The sequence below is a fragment of the Lontra canadensis genome, unplaced genomic scaffold (assembly GCF_010015895.1).
Source record: "Lontra canadensis isolate GAN:19392208 unplaced genomic scaffold, GSC_riverotter_1.0 scaffold116, whole genome shotgun sequence".
Lineage (NCBI taxonomy): Eukaryota > Metazoa > Chordata > Mammalia > Carnivora > Mustelidae > Lontra > Lontra canadensis.
Genome location: NW_022631110.1, coordinates 5,134,847 through 5,152,268, shown reverse-complemented (window position 1 = coordinate 5,152,268; position 17,422 = coordinate 5,134,847). Strand labels below are relative to the sequence as shown.

The 17,422-nt window shown below is 35.6% G+C and overlaps 1 protein-coding gene across 5 annotated transcripts in view; it reads right to left on the bottom strand.

Annotated features, from left to right (window-relative positions):
* The window catches only part of CNKSR2 (connector enhancer of kinase suppressor of Ras 2), a 279,802-nt gene that overhangs the window by 201,902 nt on the left and 60,478 nt on the right, over window positions 1–17,422 (bottom strand). For all 5 annotated transcript variants that reach the window (XM_032840743.1, XM_032840740.1, XM_032840741.1 and 2 more), the window contains exon 3: window positions 3,120–3,322. In XM_032840743.1, coding sequence (XP_032696634.1) covers window positions 3,120–3,322 — 203 coding nt within the window. The remainder of the gene's footprint in view (window positions 1–3,119; window positions 3,323–17,422) is intronic.

Here is a 17,422-nt window from a genome sequence, read left to right as displayed (position 1 = left end):
TTACAGCTCAGTAAAGTTGGAAAAAAGTAAATACTGAAATCTCAAAAAAAAAAAAAAACCAACAAACCCACAAACAAACAAACACCTCTTTACTACCTTTACTTCCATGACACATTCTCATCTAATTCTCTCCTACCTCTTTGGTTATGCCTTCTCATTTTTCCCCCAAGCTGCACTTCTACTCATCCTTCAGTTGTTGGTGGGTCACAGAGCTCACTCCTTATCCCAGTTCTCTTCATTTACTCAAAAATATTTATTGAGCACCCACTCTAGGCCACGAACTCGTCTAGATAATTGTGGCAGCAGTAAACAAATCAGATGACTATCCCTGCTCTCTTGAAGCATACATCATATAATCAGACAAAAACAACAATACATAAGAAAATGATATAGTGTTAGAAGGGTATAAGTGGTACAGAAGACAAATAGAGCAGAATAAAAGGAATCCATTCTAAAACTCTCCTCAGACCACCATATTAATACATCTGTGACTTTATCACCTATATTTTAACTATTCCCAAGTCTCTATAGATCATGTATTTTTTCTGAGCAGCAATAATCTAAAGAAGTTTCCACAGTTTATCATGCCTCACTCAACTCAACATTCATCTTCCACCATAACTTGTTCCTGCTTTGATAATGGCATCACCATCCACTGGACCAGCAAAGTCAAATACCTAGATGTCTCCTGTCATCTCTAGATCTTACGGGTCCTGGAATCTTATTTATCTGTATAAATATCTCTAACGTTCTTCTATCCTCACTTCTGCTCCTCTAATTAAAAACCTCAGGAAATAGCAGGATCAACTCTGTTGTCAGATGCCTGGACTGAATAATGGTTCCACCACTTACTTGCCATTTGGTTTTGAATTTAACCTCTATAAGTGCTAGTTTTTCTAGCTGTAAAATGAAGACAACCCTCCTGGGGTTGCTTTGATTAAATGAGTGTGGCTAGAGGTATTAGCATCAAAATCATCAACAGTAGCAGCAGCATGATTAATTCCCAAAATAGCCTCTTAAGTTACTTTTCCATCTTCTATCCTTACCCTTCTTTAATCTTTCTCAACACTACAGTCCTACTAATCATCAAGATCCAGAGGCCTAAACACAATTACCCTACTAAACAGGTTCTGAAGGCCTTCAGGTAAGTCCAAATGCCTTAACATGTAAGAAATTTTTTTTTCCTCCTTCTTTCCTTTCTAAAACTTAAGTTGCTAAAGTCATCATCATTATAGGCAAGCCAACCTGAAGCTGAAATTTTCTGTGAAAGATCTTCAAAATATAAACTTCAGTTTCTTTTTTCAATTTACAGTCTCAGCAGATGATTTTAAAGTTATCACAAAATTGTCTTTTTTTTTTCCTTCCAAGTACATATTTCATTTTTACAGTCAAAATATTAAATTTTGATTTAATCCATCACTGTGGTATGATGTAATACAAAATAAGCATTGTGAAAACCTTGCAGCAATAGAAGCCAAACAGATTATTTAAATTATTTTCTTCAGGCTTTTTATCACATTTTCTCTTCCTATGAAACAAACACAAAACACTACTGATTGACTTCATGGAGTGTATGCGTGTGTTTGTATGTGTGCGTGCACTGATATGTGTTTGTAGGTGAACAGGCATTTACTAAAAGCATCTTCTTAGATGATAAAAAAAGTCACCATAAAAAATTATGTAATACAGTAAAATGTCAGAAACTGTCATAGTGTTCTAGAAGCTATTTATATGATAAATAGCCATGTTAGCCACTAAAAAGTGAAAATATTCTATATTCATATTTGACAAGTACTAGTGTAAAACGAATATAAAATGAAATTTACTAAATACATTTATTAAGGTCGAGCAAATTCACAATTATAGAGCAGGTCATAGTGTAAGAGAATAAAACGAAAATCGAGTATGTGTTCTTTAAGCTTTATAATTACTGAAAAGCCTTCTGAAACAAATATATTACATTACTTAAGGACTAAGCCATATTTCAAATGTATTTTACTTATTGATCATTATGAAACTTATAGAATTTACATATTTAAAGTACAACTTTAAACAATTGATAAATATAGTTTAGACAATTATGAGAATTAAATTTTAATGATATCATAATGCAAAAGAAATATTCTGTCCAGCAATTAATTATCAAAAAGCTAATGACCCAGAGCTTAGTATTAAGATTTGGATTTAGTATCATCATATTATATGTTATTATTAATACATATAAATTTAGATAATATAAGTTAAATTATCTTAGCTTTTAGTTTAAAAATACAAATATTTATTTTTATATAAGGCTTCAGATTTTTAAAAAGCCAAAATATTATATATAATGTATATCCCACTGACATTTACTCAAGAAAGAATTCTGGTAAAATTGTGTATTACCAGAATTTGTTATGAGAGAGAAAATGTATTTTAAAATTTGGTTATTTAACCACCATAATAACATAGTACATATCCCTTACAAAAAATTCTAAAAATGAAAGAGCTTAATTAAAAAATTGTAATTTGTTTTAACATTACAATGTTTAAGTACATATTTTAAAATTTTTTCATTTTATATCATGAAAATTTTTTTTAGTTTATGTGTTCTAAGATAAATAAAAATTAACTAGAAAAAAATCTTAAACTGTGTTTATGATATCCAAGATTGTACAATATAAGTAATAATAAAGAATGAATTTAGCAAGGTAAGGAGATATGCACTGCATGCTATTAAAGTCTCGGAGTCTAATTACCCATTTAAAACAGTAAATAGAATCCTAATGCTCACTCCCTTAAATATGACCAATTAATACAAAGATAAAGAAAATTAGGAGTTAAAACAGTACTATCAGTCTTGTTGTGACAGCCAAAAAATGACTTTGCTTGTAAAGCAGTTAAGGTATTCTGAAACTGTCAGGGACTAATTATTAATTGGCTACTTAGTTAGATACAAAAATTTACAAATGATTAATGTCTATTTGATGATACCCCTATATTGTGATGAATCATAGTTAGACATTCATAACATGCTATTCCTTTACCTATCCAACTCTTTCACGAGAACACATGAAATAATGTTATATTCAAGACAGTGTCTGAGGAAGATTACTTATGAAACATGTGGAAGATTTTACCTGTCCAACCAGGCAAGCAGACTCTTGGCTGCTCCTATCAGATCCACAACCGAAGTCAGAAAGTCATTTGGCAATTTTCGGCTTGTTCTCCCATCATAATGGCCACTCCTTCTCCTCCCGGTTATAAAATTCTGCAGATTTTTGGCAGATGCATTCAGCTTGTGAGAAAGGGTTTTTAGATTTTCTGTTTCCAAGCCATAATTCTGAATTATAAAAAGAGAGAAAACAAATATACTTGAAGTCAATATATTCATTCACTAAAATATTTACTGAATATGTTACTATGTACAGGCAATAAAATTAGTACTAAGAGTTAAAATGACTAAGATAGGATTCCTGGCCCAGAAGAGCCCACAGTCAAGTGAGGATCAAATGGGCAAATGTCAGATGAACAAATTACAATAAAATGTGTTAAATGCTAGTGTGAACATGGAAAGAGAAGGGCATTATCTCCTGGAACTATGCCACGCAAGAAAGAAAGATTATTAGGACTCGTAAGCATTTTTTTTAAACCCAAACTTAAGTTCATTTACTTGTGAAATTCATTTTTATAAGTAATTATTTTTTTATTAAAAGTTTTACTTATTTGAGAGAGAAAGAGTGCATGTAAGCATGAGCTGGGGGTGGAGCAGAGGGAAAGGGAGAAGCAGGCTCCCTGCTGAGTAGGAAACCTGACACAGAGGCTCAATCCAAGGACCCCAGTTGGGATCATGACCCCAGCTGAAGGCAGATGCTTAACCGACTGAGCTACCCAGGCACCCCAGTAATTATTTTTCAATATCTATTCTATTAGTATATGCATAGTCATGAATGTAGATGCTATGAAAAATTCTGCTTTCCCCAAGTGAGCAAAGAAAGCACAACCTAACAATAAAATGAAAAAGAAATAAATCATATGCAATATAGCTTTATTTTGTGTCCTCTCCATAATGACACATAAGAAATTTCATCTATAATATGGTACCAGAAGAAAACAAATTCCTCAGTGGATCCAATATGCTTTCTCCTTTTTATAATACAAATTATGAAACTGAATTAATTTTTATTTTTGTCATGGTTGCACTAGCTCACAGTCAAATATGAAGCACATCGAAAACAATCATACTGACTTTTTGCTAACTTTGTTTTCTTGTTTTTCCTTGGTCTCACTTTTGAATTTGCAGTAATATTTACTATTTCACTTTAAATATTATGTCTATAAATTAATGCAGAAAGAAGTTATATGAATCAATATAAATAAACTTTTAAAAAAACACATTCAATGCAAAACACTCTAAGATCTCCACAAATAAACCTTAGGGAAAGACTTCATAAGTTACAATTAAATTTTAAAAGAGCTGATTGTGAGTTGTAAAACACCTCCAAGAAAGGCTGGTTAACCTACTCAAAGGATGACTTTCATTAAACTACTTAGCAGCATATATGTTATTGTCATGTGTAAAATTAAAAGTATTACTACCTTATAGAAAATCATAAGACCCAAGGAATTTTAGATAGCTTCTGAAGCCCAAATGAATTCTAAGTTTGATTTATCCTCCTTTTACAGTTGAGGACAATGAGGCACAGGGAGATTTTCTGTGTGCTTACAGAGCTTAGAGTAGATAGAGTTCAGAATGGGACTACAAGTCACAAGGCCGTATGTGAGGGGATGTCTAAGTGAAATGGTAGATAAAATACTAGGGGTATGAAAAAGGGAAGCAAATGGCACAAGAAATTTAGCTGTATTAAGTCAACAACCACTGGGTAACTACTTCATATGAAATTTATTTCTTCTATGGTAATTTAAGAAAAGAAACTTGGAGGAGGAAAAAAGGAGGGACTAGAGGAGGGTTTGGACACAAACATAAAATACCAAGTTACATAAAAACATATATATACATACATATGTATATACATACATACATATATATACATACATATATACATATATATACACATACATATATACATATACATATATGAATAAATACCAAAGTTATGTATGTTACCATTGAAGGTCTCATAGTGATAAAAAGTCTGAATGTTCTTTGCTAAAAATTTACATTTTTTATTAAAAGAATATTCCTTTTGGAGCCATGGATCTCTTTTTATTTTTATTTTATTTATTTATTTGTTATTTATTTATTTATTTTAAGGATTTCATTTATTTATTTGACAGACAGAGATCACAAGTAGACAGAGAGGCAGGCGGCGGGGGGGCGGGAAGCAGGTTTCCTGCTGAGCAGAGGGCCCGATGTGGGGCTCGATCCCAGGACCCTGAGATCATGACCTGAGCCGGAAAGCAGAGGCTTAACCCTCTGAGCCACCCAGGTGCCCCCATGGATCTCTTTAAAAACAAACAAACAAATAAAAAACAAACAAAAAAACACAACATAGTATATTAAATACCCACTACGGGGCACCTGGGTGGCTCAGTGGGTTAAAGCCTCTGCCTTCGGCTCAGGTCATGATCCCAGGGTCCTGGGATCGAGCCCCGCATCGGGCTCTCTGCTCAGCGGGGAGCCTGCTTCCTCCTCTCTCTCTGCCTGCCTCTCTGCCTACTTGTGATCTCTGTCAAATAAATAAATAAAATATTTAAAAAAATACCTACTACTAAATTTGAATTGCAATATTTTCTCAAGTCAAAAGATTTTCTTTGCACAAATAAAACATTCTATTCAGATTCTCTTGCATCTAAGCATGGATTATCTGAAACATTTGGGAGATTTTTTTCTACCTTGTCAGTATATTAAGAAGGAAATCCTTTTATAAGTTTATTGAAGATATTCTCTAATGACGAGATAAGAGCAATTTATATCAACTTCTTTATTTATTAATTTGGCTTGAAACAACAAAAACTTATTTTCTCTTACTTTAGAGATCAGAAATCCAAAATCACTACCACTGGGCTAAAATCACAGTGTTGGCAGATACATGCTTCTTCTGGGAGCTCTAATCCTTGCCTCAAAAAGAATCTGGTAGCTGTTGACATTCCTTGATTTGTGGCCATTATAACTCCTGTCTCTGCCTCTGAGGTCACATGGCTACCTCTATTGTGTGTACCAAATCTCCCTCTGCCTCTCCCTCATGAGGACATTTGTGATTGGATTTGGAGCCCACCTGGGTAACCAAAATTAATCTCCCCCTGTTAAGATCTTCAATTACATCTGAATATGCATGTCACTCACTCGCTGGAGGAAGGGAAAGGCCTTCTCCAAGGTCAGGAACATGAGCTGGTCCCCTCCAAAGCTCATTCCCAGCTGCCCTTTGGAGACTCTATGAACTAAATTTCAATGACGCATCTGAAGTGCTTTCCTGAAACCATATTCAGAAGTTTTCCCCTGTGTTAAAGCATCTTCCCTGAAGTATAAAAGGATTCTCGTTTTTCATTTTTGTGTATTAATGATTTTCATTAGAAAGCATCCATTTATAAACATAACAATTTCTTAAAGAAGCTCAAATAATAATATTTCATTAGAGAGGAAACTAATCAATCAACCTGTAATGTAACTTTCATTCTATAGCCATTGGTTGCCATACAACATTAATTTCCTTTATATATAATACTAGCATCTCAATATTTTCTTAGAAAGGGTCAGAATAATGTAAAAAGGATAACAGATCTTATAAATAAAAATATGAAGTCAAAGTAAAACTACTTTGAAGCCTTCAAAATTTAAGATGATACTAAAATTATTTTTTAAAATACAACTCAAGAATTAGAGAATAAAAAAATCTTGTGGGAAAAAACCTAGAAGGATATCCTGAGAGAACTGCTCCTAAATTGGAAATCTACTAAAGAAATATCCTACATGGACCAGAGGAGAAAGATGAGGAGGACAGAGGAATATAGAGGGCAAGAAGAGACAAAAGATGTGTAGTAGAGGATGGAGAGGAAATTCTTAAAACTAATTCTAGTTAAACCAATAAAAATAAACACAATAAAACTAGTTAAACCAATAACTCAAAAGCATTTTTAAGAAAATTCTCAAGACAATGGGGTGCCTGGGTGGCTCAGTCAGTTAAGTGGCTGACTCTCGATCTCAGGTCAGGTCTTGATCTCAGGGTTGTGAGTTCAAGCCCCACACAGGGACTTAACTTAAAAAAAAAAGGAAGAAAATTCTGTAAGACTATAAAAATAGGTTAGAAGCTTATCTGTATACAAGTGTCTGTGTGGTACTATTTTAACATAAGGGATAGATTAGTTGATCTCAAGTTAATTTTTGTCATCAAAGTTCTCAATTCTAAAGAACTCAAAATCAATTACTGACAATATATAGATTTTCTTCCTATTTCCTTCATGAGAGCAGATGATGTGCTGTGTCTCACTAAGTCACCAGTAAATCATGCTCCCATGCCTCTTACATCAAGAAGTGACAAGTGAATAATGCACTCCTTTGCTTTGGTCCAGAAGTATGCAGACAATAAGTACTGACTCAAATTTTATATTTTAAAAGTTTTAATTTAAATTCCAGTTAGATAACATACAGTGTTATATTAGTTTCAGGCATACAATGTAGTGATTCAACACTTCCATTCATCACCCTGTGATCATCACAACATGTGCACTCCTTAAACCCCATCACCTATTTCACCCATCCTCCCAGCCACCACCCCTCTGGTAACCAACAATTTATTCTCTACAGGTAAGAGTCTTTCTTGGTTTGTCTCTCCTTTCTCTCATTATTTTTGCCCCTTTGATTGTTTTGTTTCTTAAATTTGTTTCATGTGAGTGAAATCATATGGTATTTGCCTTTATCTGACTTACTCCACTTAGCATAATATACTCTAGTTCATCCACGTTGTTGGGAATGGCAAGATTTCATTCTCTTATTTTTATTATTTTTTTAAATTTAAATGCAATCAGCCAACATGTAGTGCATCATTAGTTTCAGATGTAGACTGTAATAATTCATCAGTTGCATATAACACCCAGTGCTGACCACATCACATGTCCTCTTTAATGCCCATCACAAATTATCCCATCCTTTTCCACCTCCCCTCCAGCAACCCTCAGTTTGTTTCCTATATTTAAGAGACTCTTGATGGCTGAGTTAATATCCCATTGTATGTACATAGCACTTCTATATCCATTCATCAGTCGATGGACAATTGGGACTCTTTCGTAATTTGGCTATTTAGATAATGTTGATCTTAACATCAGGGTACACGAATCTTTTTGAATTAGTATTTTTGTATTCTTTGGGTAAAAGCCTAGTAATGTGATTGCTGGATCATAGAACAGTTCTATTTTTAACTTATTTAGGAATCTCTCCACTGTTTTCCAGAGTGGTTGTAACAGTGTGCATTCCCACCAACAGTGCAAGAGGTTTCCCTTTTCTCCACATCCTCACCAACACCTGTTGTTTCATGTGTCATTGATTTTTGCCATTCTGACAGGTGTGAGGTGATATCTAATTGTAGTTTTGATTTGTATTTCCCTGATGATGAGTGAGGTTAAGTACTTTTTCATGTGTCTGTTGGCTATCTGGATGTGTTCTTTGGAGAAATGTCTGTTCATGTCTTTGCCCATTTTTTAATTGGATTATTTGTTTTTTGAGTTTGAGTTTTTTAAGTTCTTTATATATTTTGGATACTAACCCTTTGTCAGATATGTCATTTGCAATTGTTTCCTCACGTTCTGCGGGTTGCCTTTTAGTTTTGTTGATTGTATCCTTTGTTGTGCAGAAGCTTTTTATCTTGATGAAATCCCAAGTTTATTTTTCCTTTTTTCCCCCCCTTGCCTCAGGAGACTTACCTATAAAGAAGTTGCTATGGCTGATATCAAAGAGTCTACTACCTACGTTCTCCTCTAGTTTTTTGCAGTTTCAGGTCTATAACACATTTAGGTCTTTAATCCATTTTGAATTTATTCTTGTGTGTGGTATAAAAAAGTGGTCCAGTTTCATTCTTTCACATGTTGCTCTTCAGTTTTCCCAACACTGTCTATTGAAGAGATTGTCTTTTTTCCCACTGGATATTCTTTTCATGCTTTGTCAAAGATTAACTGACCATACAGTTGTAGGTTTACTTCTGGGTTTTCTATTCCATTCCATTGATCTATGTGTCTGTTTTTGTGCCAGTACCTTACTGTCTTGATGGCTACAGTTTTGTGATGTAACTTAAAGTCTGGAATTGCTATGCCTCCAGCGTTGCTTTTCTTTTTCAGTATTGCTCTGGCTATTCGGGGTCTTTTCTGGTTCCACAAATATTTTAGGACTGTTCCAGTTTTGCAAAAAATGCTGGTGGTATTTTGATAGGAATTGCATTAAATGTGTAGATTGCTTTGAGTAGTATAGACATTTTAACAATATTTGTTCTTCGAACCCACAAGCATGGAATATCTTGCCTCTTGTTTCTGTCATCTTCAATTTCTTTCATGAGTATTTTTCAATTTTCAGAGTACAGATCTTTTACCTCTTTGGTTAGGTTTATCCCTAGCATCTTACTGATTTTGGTGCAATTGTAAATGAGACTGACTCCTTAATTTCTCTTTCTGCCGCTTTGGTATTTGTGTATAGAAATGCAACAGATTTCTATACATTGATTTTGTACCCTGTGACTTTACTGAATTCCTCTATCAGTTCTAGCAGTTTTTTGGTGGAGTCTTTCAGGTTTTCCATAGAGAGTTTCATGTCATTGGCAAATAGTGAAAATGTGACTTCTTCCTTGCCAATTTGGATGCCTTTTCTTAATGTTGCCTGACTGCTTTCGCTAGGACTTCCAGTACTATGTTAAATTACAGTGATGAGTGTGGACACCCCTGTCTTATGTCTGACTGAATAGGAAAAGCTCTCAGTTTTTCCCTACTGATGATAAGATTGGCTATGAATTTTTCATAGATAGCCTTTATTATGTTCAAGTATGATACCTTTAAACCTACTTTGTTGAGAATTTCTATCATGAATGGATATTGTACTTTGTCAAATTCTTTTTCTGCAACATTGAAATGATCATTTGGTTCTTATTCTTTCTTCTATTAATGTGATGTATCACATTGATTTGCAAATATTCACCCACTCTTGCAACTCAGGAATAAATCCCATTTGATCATGAATGATTTTTTAATGTATTGTCAGAGATACAGTGTCAGAGATATTGGCCTGTAATTCTCTTTTTTAGTGGAGTCTTTATCCGGTTTTGGAATTAGGTAATGCTGAACTCATAGAACTAATTTGTAAGTTTTTCTTCCTTTTCTATTTTTTGGAATAGTTTCAGAAGAATAAATATTAACTTATCTTTAAATGTATGGTAGAATTTCCGTGAAGCCATCTGTCCCTGGACTTTTGTTTGTTGGGGGATTTTTGAGTACTGATTCAATCTCTTCATTGGTTATTTGTCTCTTCAAGTTTTCTCTCTCTTCCTGTTTCAGTTCTGGTAGTTTATGTTTCTATGAATTTAACCATTTCTTCCAAGTTGTCCAATGTATTGCCATGTAATTTTTCATGATATTCTCTTAATAATTGCTTTTACAAGGCAGTTGTTGTTATTTTGCCCCCTCATTTGTGATTTTATTTATTTGGGTGCTTCCTCTTTTCTTCTTGGTAAGTCTGGCTAGAAGGTTATCAACGTAATTAATTCTTTCAATGAACCAACTCCAGGTCCAATGCTCTGTTCTACTGTTTTCTTAGTTTCTATATCATTTATTTCTACTCTAATTTTTATTATTTCCTTTCTTCTGCTGGCTTTAGCTTTCATTTGTTGTTCTTTTTCTAGCTATTTATGTGTAAGGTTAGGTTGTTTGAGATTTTTCCTGCTTTGAGGTAGGCCTACATTGCTACATACTTACCTATTAGGACCACTGTTGCTGCATCCCAAAGGTTTTGGGCCATTGTGTTTTCATTTTCATTTGTTTCCATGTATTTTTATATTTCTTTGATTCCTGGCTGACTCACTCATTGTTTAGTAACATGTAGTTTAACCTCCATTTACTTATATTTCTAACTTTTCTTGTGGTTAACTTCCAGCTTCACAGTGTTGTGGGCAGAAAAGGTGCTTGATATGATTTCAATCTCTTTGAACTTGTTGAGGCTTGTTTTGTGATCTAATGCGTAATCTATTCTGGAGAATATTCCATGTACACTTGAAAAGAACATGTATTCTGATTTTTTAGGATGGAATGTTCTGAATATATTTGTTATGTCTATCTCATTCAGTGTGTCATTCAAATCCACGTTTCCTTGCGTATTTTCTGTTTAGATAATTTGTCCATTGATGTAAGTGGGGTACTAATGTCCACTACTATCATTGTGTTATTATCAACTAGTTCCTTTATTATTTTTATTAACATATAATGTATTATTTGTCTCAGAAGTACAAGTCTGTGATTCATCAATCTTACACAATTCATAACACTCACCATAGCACATACCCTCCCCGATGCCCATTACCCAGCCACCCCATCCCTCCCACCCTCTCCCCTCCAGCAACCCTCAGTTTGTTTCTTGAGATTAAGAGTCTCTTATGGTTTGTCTCCCTCTCTCGTTTCATCTTGTTTCATTTTTCCCTCCCTTCCCCTATGATCCTCTGTCTTGTTCTTTAATTCCTTAGATCAGAGAGATCATATATTTGTCTTTCTCTGATTGACTTATTTCGCTTAGCATAATACCCTCTAGGTACATCCACATCATTGCAAATGGCAAGATTTCATTTTTTCCCCCAATGGATGCATAATATTCAATTGTAGGTATACACACACACACACACACACACACACACACACACACACACACACAAAGTATATATATATATACACACCACATCTTCTTTATCCATTCATCTCTTGATGGACATCTAGGCTCTTTCCATAGTTCAGCTATTGTGGACATTTATTCTATAAGCATTGGGAGCACGTGTCCCATTGGATCACTACCTTTGTATCTTTAGTGTAAATACCCAGTAGTGCGATTGCTGGGTTGTAGGGTAGCTCTATTTTTGATTTATTGAGAAATCTCCATACTGTTTTCCAGAGTGGCTGAACCACCTTACATTCCCACCAACAGCATAAGAGGGTTCCCTTTCTCTACATCCTCGCCAACACCTGTCATTTCTTGAGTGGTTAATTTTAGCCATTCTGACCTGTGTGAGGTGTTATCTCACTATGGTTTCGATTTGTAATTCCCTGATGCCGAGTGATGTGGAGCACTTTTTGTGTGTCTGTTGGCCATTTGGATGTCTTCTCTGCAGAAATGTCTGTTTATGTCTTCCGCCCATTTCCTGACTGGATTATTTGATCTTTGGGTGTTGAGTTTGGTAAGTTCTTTATAGATTTGGGGTATTAGTCCTTTATCTGATATGTCATTTGCAAATATCTTTTCCCATTCTGTCAGTTGTCTTTTGGTTTTATGGACTGTTTCCTTTGCTGTGCAAAAGCTTTTGATCTTGATGAAGTCCCAATAGTTCATTTTTGCCGTTGCTTCCCTTGCCTTTGGTGATGTTTCTAGGAAGAAGTTGCTGTAGCTGAGGTCAAAGAGGTTGCTGCCTGTATTTTCCTCAAAGATTGTGATGGATTCCTTTCTCCAACTGAGGTCTTTCATCCATTCTATTTTTGTGTGTGGTGTAAGGAAATGTTCCAGTTTCATTCTTCTGCATGTGTATGTCCAATTTTCCCAAAACCATTTGTTGAAGAGACTGTCTTTTTTTACACTGGACATTCTTTCCTGCTTTGATGAAGACTAGTTAACCATAGAGTTGAGGGTCTATTTCTGGGCTCTATTTTGTTCCACTGAACTATGTGTCTGTTTTGTGCCAGTATCATACTGTCTTGATGTTTACAGCTTTGTAATAGAGCTTGAATTATGGAATTCTGATACTGCCAACTTGGTTTTCTTTTTCAACATTCCTTTAGCTCTTAGGGGTCTTTTCTAGTTCCATACACATTTTAGGATTGTTTCATTTCTTTGAAAAAAGTTGATGGTATTTTGATAGGGACTGCATTAAATGTGTAGATTGTTCTAGGTAGCATAGCCATTCTCATAATATTTTTCTTCTAATCCATGAGCATGGAATGTTTTTCCACTTCCTTTTTTTTTCCTGTTTTTCCACTTCCACATCAATTTCCTTCATGAGTATTCTATAGTTTTCTGAGTACAGATTCTTTGCCTCTTTGGTTAGATTTCTTCTTAGGTATCTCATGGTTTTGGACACAGTTGTAAATGGGATTGACTCCTTAATTTCTCTTTGTTCTGTCCTGTTGTTGATCTATAGAAATGCTACTGATTTGGGGTGCCTGGGTGGCTCAGTGGTTTAAAGCCTCTGCTTTTGGCTCAGGTCATGATCCCACGGTCCTGGGATCGAGCCCTGCATCGGGTTTTCCACTCAGCAGGGAGCCTACTTCCTCCAATCTCTCTCTCTCTGCCTGCCTCTCTGCCTACTTGTCTGTCAAATAAATAAATAAAATCTTTAAAAGAAAAGAAATGCTACTGATTTATGTACATTGATTTTATATCATGACAATTTACTGAATTCCTGAGCGAGTTCTAGCAGTTTTGGAGAGGAGTCTTTTGTGTTTTCCACATGAAGTGTCATATCATCTGCAAATAGTGAGGGTTTGACTTATTCTTTGCTGATTCAGATGCTTTTCCTTTTTGTTGTCTGATTGCTGAGGCTAGGACTTCTCTCTAGTACTATATTGAATAGCAGTGGTGATAGGGGACATCTCTGCCATATTCCTGACCTTAGGGGAAAAGCTCTCAGTTTTTCCCCATTGAAAAGGATATTCCCTGTGAGTTTTTCATTGATAGCTTTGATGATATTGAGGTATGTATCCTCTTTCCCTCCACTTTGAAAAGTTTTGATCAAGAAAAGATGCTGTACTTTGTTGAATGCTTTTTCAGCATCTACTGAGAGTATCATATGGTTCCTGCTCTTTCTTTTATTAATATATTGTGTCACAAATTGATTGATTTGAGGATGCTGAACCAACCCTGCAGCCCAGGAATAAATCCTGCTTGGTCGTGGTGAATAATCCTTTTAATGTATTGTTGGATCCTATTGGCTAGTATTTTGGTGAGAATTTTCACATCTGTGTTCATCAAGGATATTGGTCTGTAATTCTCCTTTTTGATGGGGTCTTTGTCTGGTTTTGGGATCAAGGTAATGCTGGTCTCATAAAATGAGTTTTGAAGTTTTCCTTCCATTTCTATTTTTTGGAACAGTTTCAGAAGAATAGGTATTAATTCTTCTTTAAATGTTTGGTAGAATTCTCCTGGAAAGCCATCTGGCTCTGGGCTCTTGTTTGTTGGGAGATTTTTGACGAGTGCTTCAATCTCCGTACTGGTTATGGGTCTGTTCAGGTTTTCTGTTTCTTCCTGGTTTAGTTTTGGTAGTTTAAACGTCTCTAGGAATGCATCCATTTCTTCCAGATTGTCCAATTTGCTGGCATAAAGTTGCTTATAATATGTTCTTATAATTGTTTGTATTTCTTTGGTGTTGGTTGTGATTGCTCCTCTTTCATTCATGATTTTATTTATGTGGGTCCTTTCTCCTTTCTTTTTGCTAAGTCTGGCCAGGGGTTATCAATCTTATTAATTCTTTCAAAGAACGAGCTCCTACTTTTATTGATCTGTTCTACTGTTCTTCTGGTTTCTAGTTCATTGATTTCTGCTCTGATCTTTATTATTTCTCTTCTACTGCTGGGTTCAGGCTTTATTTGCTGTTCTTTCTTCAGCTCCTTTAGGTGTAAGGTTAGGGTGTGTGTTTGAAATCTTTCCTGTTTCTTGAGAAAGACTTGTATTGCTATATACTTTCCTCTTAGGACCACCTTTGTTGCATCCCAAAGATTTTGAGCAGTTGTGTTTTCATGAACTTTTTAAATTCTTCTTTAATTCCCTGGTTGACCCACTTATTCTTTAGTAGGATGCTCTTTAGCCTCCATGTATTTGAGTTTTTTCTAACTTTCCTCTTGTGGTTGAGTTGTAGTTTCAAAGCATTGTGGTCTGGAAATATGCAGGGAATAATCCCAATCTGTTGGTGCTGGTTGAGACCTGATTTGTGGCCCAGGATATGATCTATTATGGAGAATGTTCCATGTGCACTAGAGGAGAATGTGTATTCTGTTGCTTTGGGATGGAATGTTATGAATGTATCTTTCATGTCCCTCTGGTCCAGTGTGTCATTTAAAGCCTTTATTTCCTTGTTGATCTTTTGCTTAGATGATCTGTCCATTTTAGTGAGGGGCATGTTAAAGTCCTCTACTACTACTGTATTATTGTTGATGTGTTTCTTTGATTTTGTTATCTATTGGTTTATATAATTGGCTGATCCCATGTTAGGGGCATAGATATTTAAAATTGTTAGATCTTCTTGCTGGACAGTCCTGTTAAGTATGATATAATGTCCTTTCTCATCTCTTTTTATAGTCTTTGTTTTAAAATCTAATTCGTCTGATATAATGATTGCCACCCCAGCTTTCTTTTGATGATCAATAACATGGTAAACTATTTTTCACCTCCTCCCTTTAAATCTGGAGTTCTCTTGGGTCTACAATGAGTTTCATGCAGAAGGCATATTGGAGGGTCTTGTTTTTTTTTTTTTTTATCCATTCTTATACCCTGTGTCTTTTGATTGGGGGCATTTAGCCCACTTACATTCAATGTAACTATTGAAAGATATGAATTTAGTGCCATTATATTGCCTCTAAGATGACAGTTACTGTATATTTTCTCTATTCCTTTCTGGTCTGTGGGACTTTTAATCTCTCTCTTTGCTTAGAGGACCCTTTTCAATAATTCCTGTAGGGCTGGTTTGGTGTTTGCAAATTCTTTTAGTTTCTGTTTTTCTTGGAAGCTTTTTTGTTTCTATTTTCAGTGACAGCCTAGCATAATATAGTACTCTTGGCTGCATATTTTTCTCATTTAATGCTCTGAATATACCATGCCAATCCTTTCTGGCCTGCCAGGTCTCTGTGGATAGGTCTTCTTCCGATGTAATATTTCTACTGTTGTAGGTTACATACCTCTTTTCCTGAGCTGCTTTCAGGATTTTCTCTTTGTCTCTGAAACTTTTAAGTTTTACTATTAGATGGTGGGGTGTTGACCTATTTTCATTGATTTTGAGAAGCTTTCTCTGTGCCTCCTGGAGTTTGATGCCTGTTTCCTTCCCCAAATTAGGGAAGTTCTCTGCTATAATTTGCTCCAATGTACCTTCTGCTCCTCTCTTCTTCTTTTGGGACCCCAATTATTCTAATATCATTTTGTCTTATGGTATCACTTATCTCTTGAATTGTCCCCTCATGATCTAGTAGTTGTTCATCTTTTTCTCAACTTCTTTGTTCTCCATTATTTGTTCTTCTATATCACTAATTCTCTCTTCTGCTTCATTTATCCTAGCAGTAAGAGCCTCCATTTTTTATTGCACCTCATTAACAGCTTTTTTAAAATTTCAACTTCGTTAGATTTTAGTTCTTTTATTTCTCCAGAAAGGGATTCTCTAGTATTTTCTATGCTATTTTCAAGCCCAGCTATTATCTTTATAATCGTCATTATGAACTCTAGTTCTGATATTTACTAATGTCTGTATTGATTAGGTCCCTAGCAGTTGGTACTGTCTTTCGTTCTTTTTTCTGAGGTGAGTTTTTTTTCATTTTGTCATTTTGTTCAGAGAAGAACAGATGAACAAGAGAACAAAATGCTAAAAGGGTAAAAACGACACCCAACGTGTGACCAGGGATTTCTATCTCTGGCACATGACCCTGTTTGGTCTCCAAACCCAGCAGATTCCTGCAGCATGCTCCTGTGCCGCTCCTCCTGCGGGGAGGAAGGGGAGGCTTTCTGGATCTGCCATTTGTGGAATCCCTGCTTGAAGAGCAGTGGCCTGACTTTGCCTCAGATCATAGTTTTTGGCAACCCCAAGCTGAGAGGCCACTCCTCGACTCCATCTTTGCAGCTGGCTTCCCTGCTGTGATACCTGGGAGTGCTGCCACACTCAGGCACCCTGGTATTTCTGTGACCCTGAGGGTCCTGAGACCACACTTTCCCAGTGAGGATTCCACACTGCTTAGCCACTGAAATGAGGTCCCTTTGTGGAGCAGACTTCTAAAACTTCTGATTTTGTGCCCCAGTAATCTGTCAATTGCTGGGAGCTGGCTGATAGAGGCTCCCTCCCCTCACCACCCCCCCCACAGTCTATCTTCCAGTATATCACCTCAGATTCACTTCCCTGCATGTCCTACCTTCCAGAAAGTGGTCATGTTTCTGTTCATAGAATTGCTGCTATTCTTCTCTTTGATCTCCTGCTGAATATGTAGGTGTTCAGAATGGTTTGATCACTATCTAGCAAATTCCTGGGACCAGCTGAAATTTAGGCCTCCTACTCTTCTGTCTTCT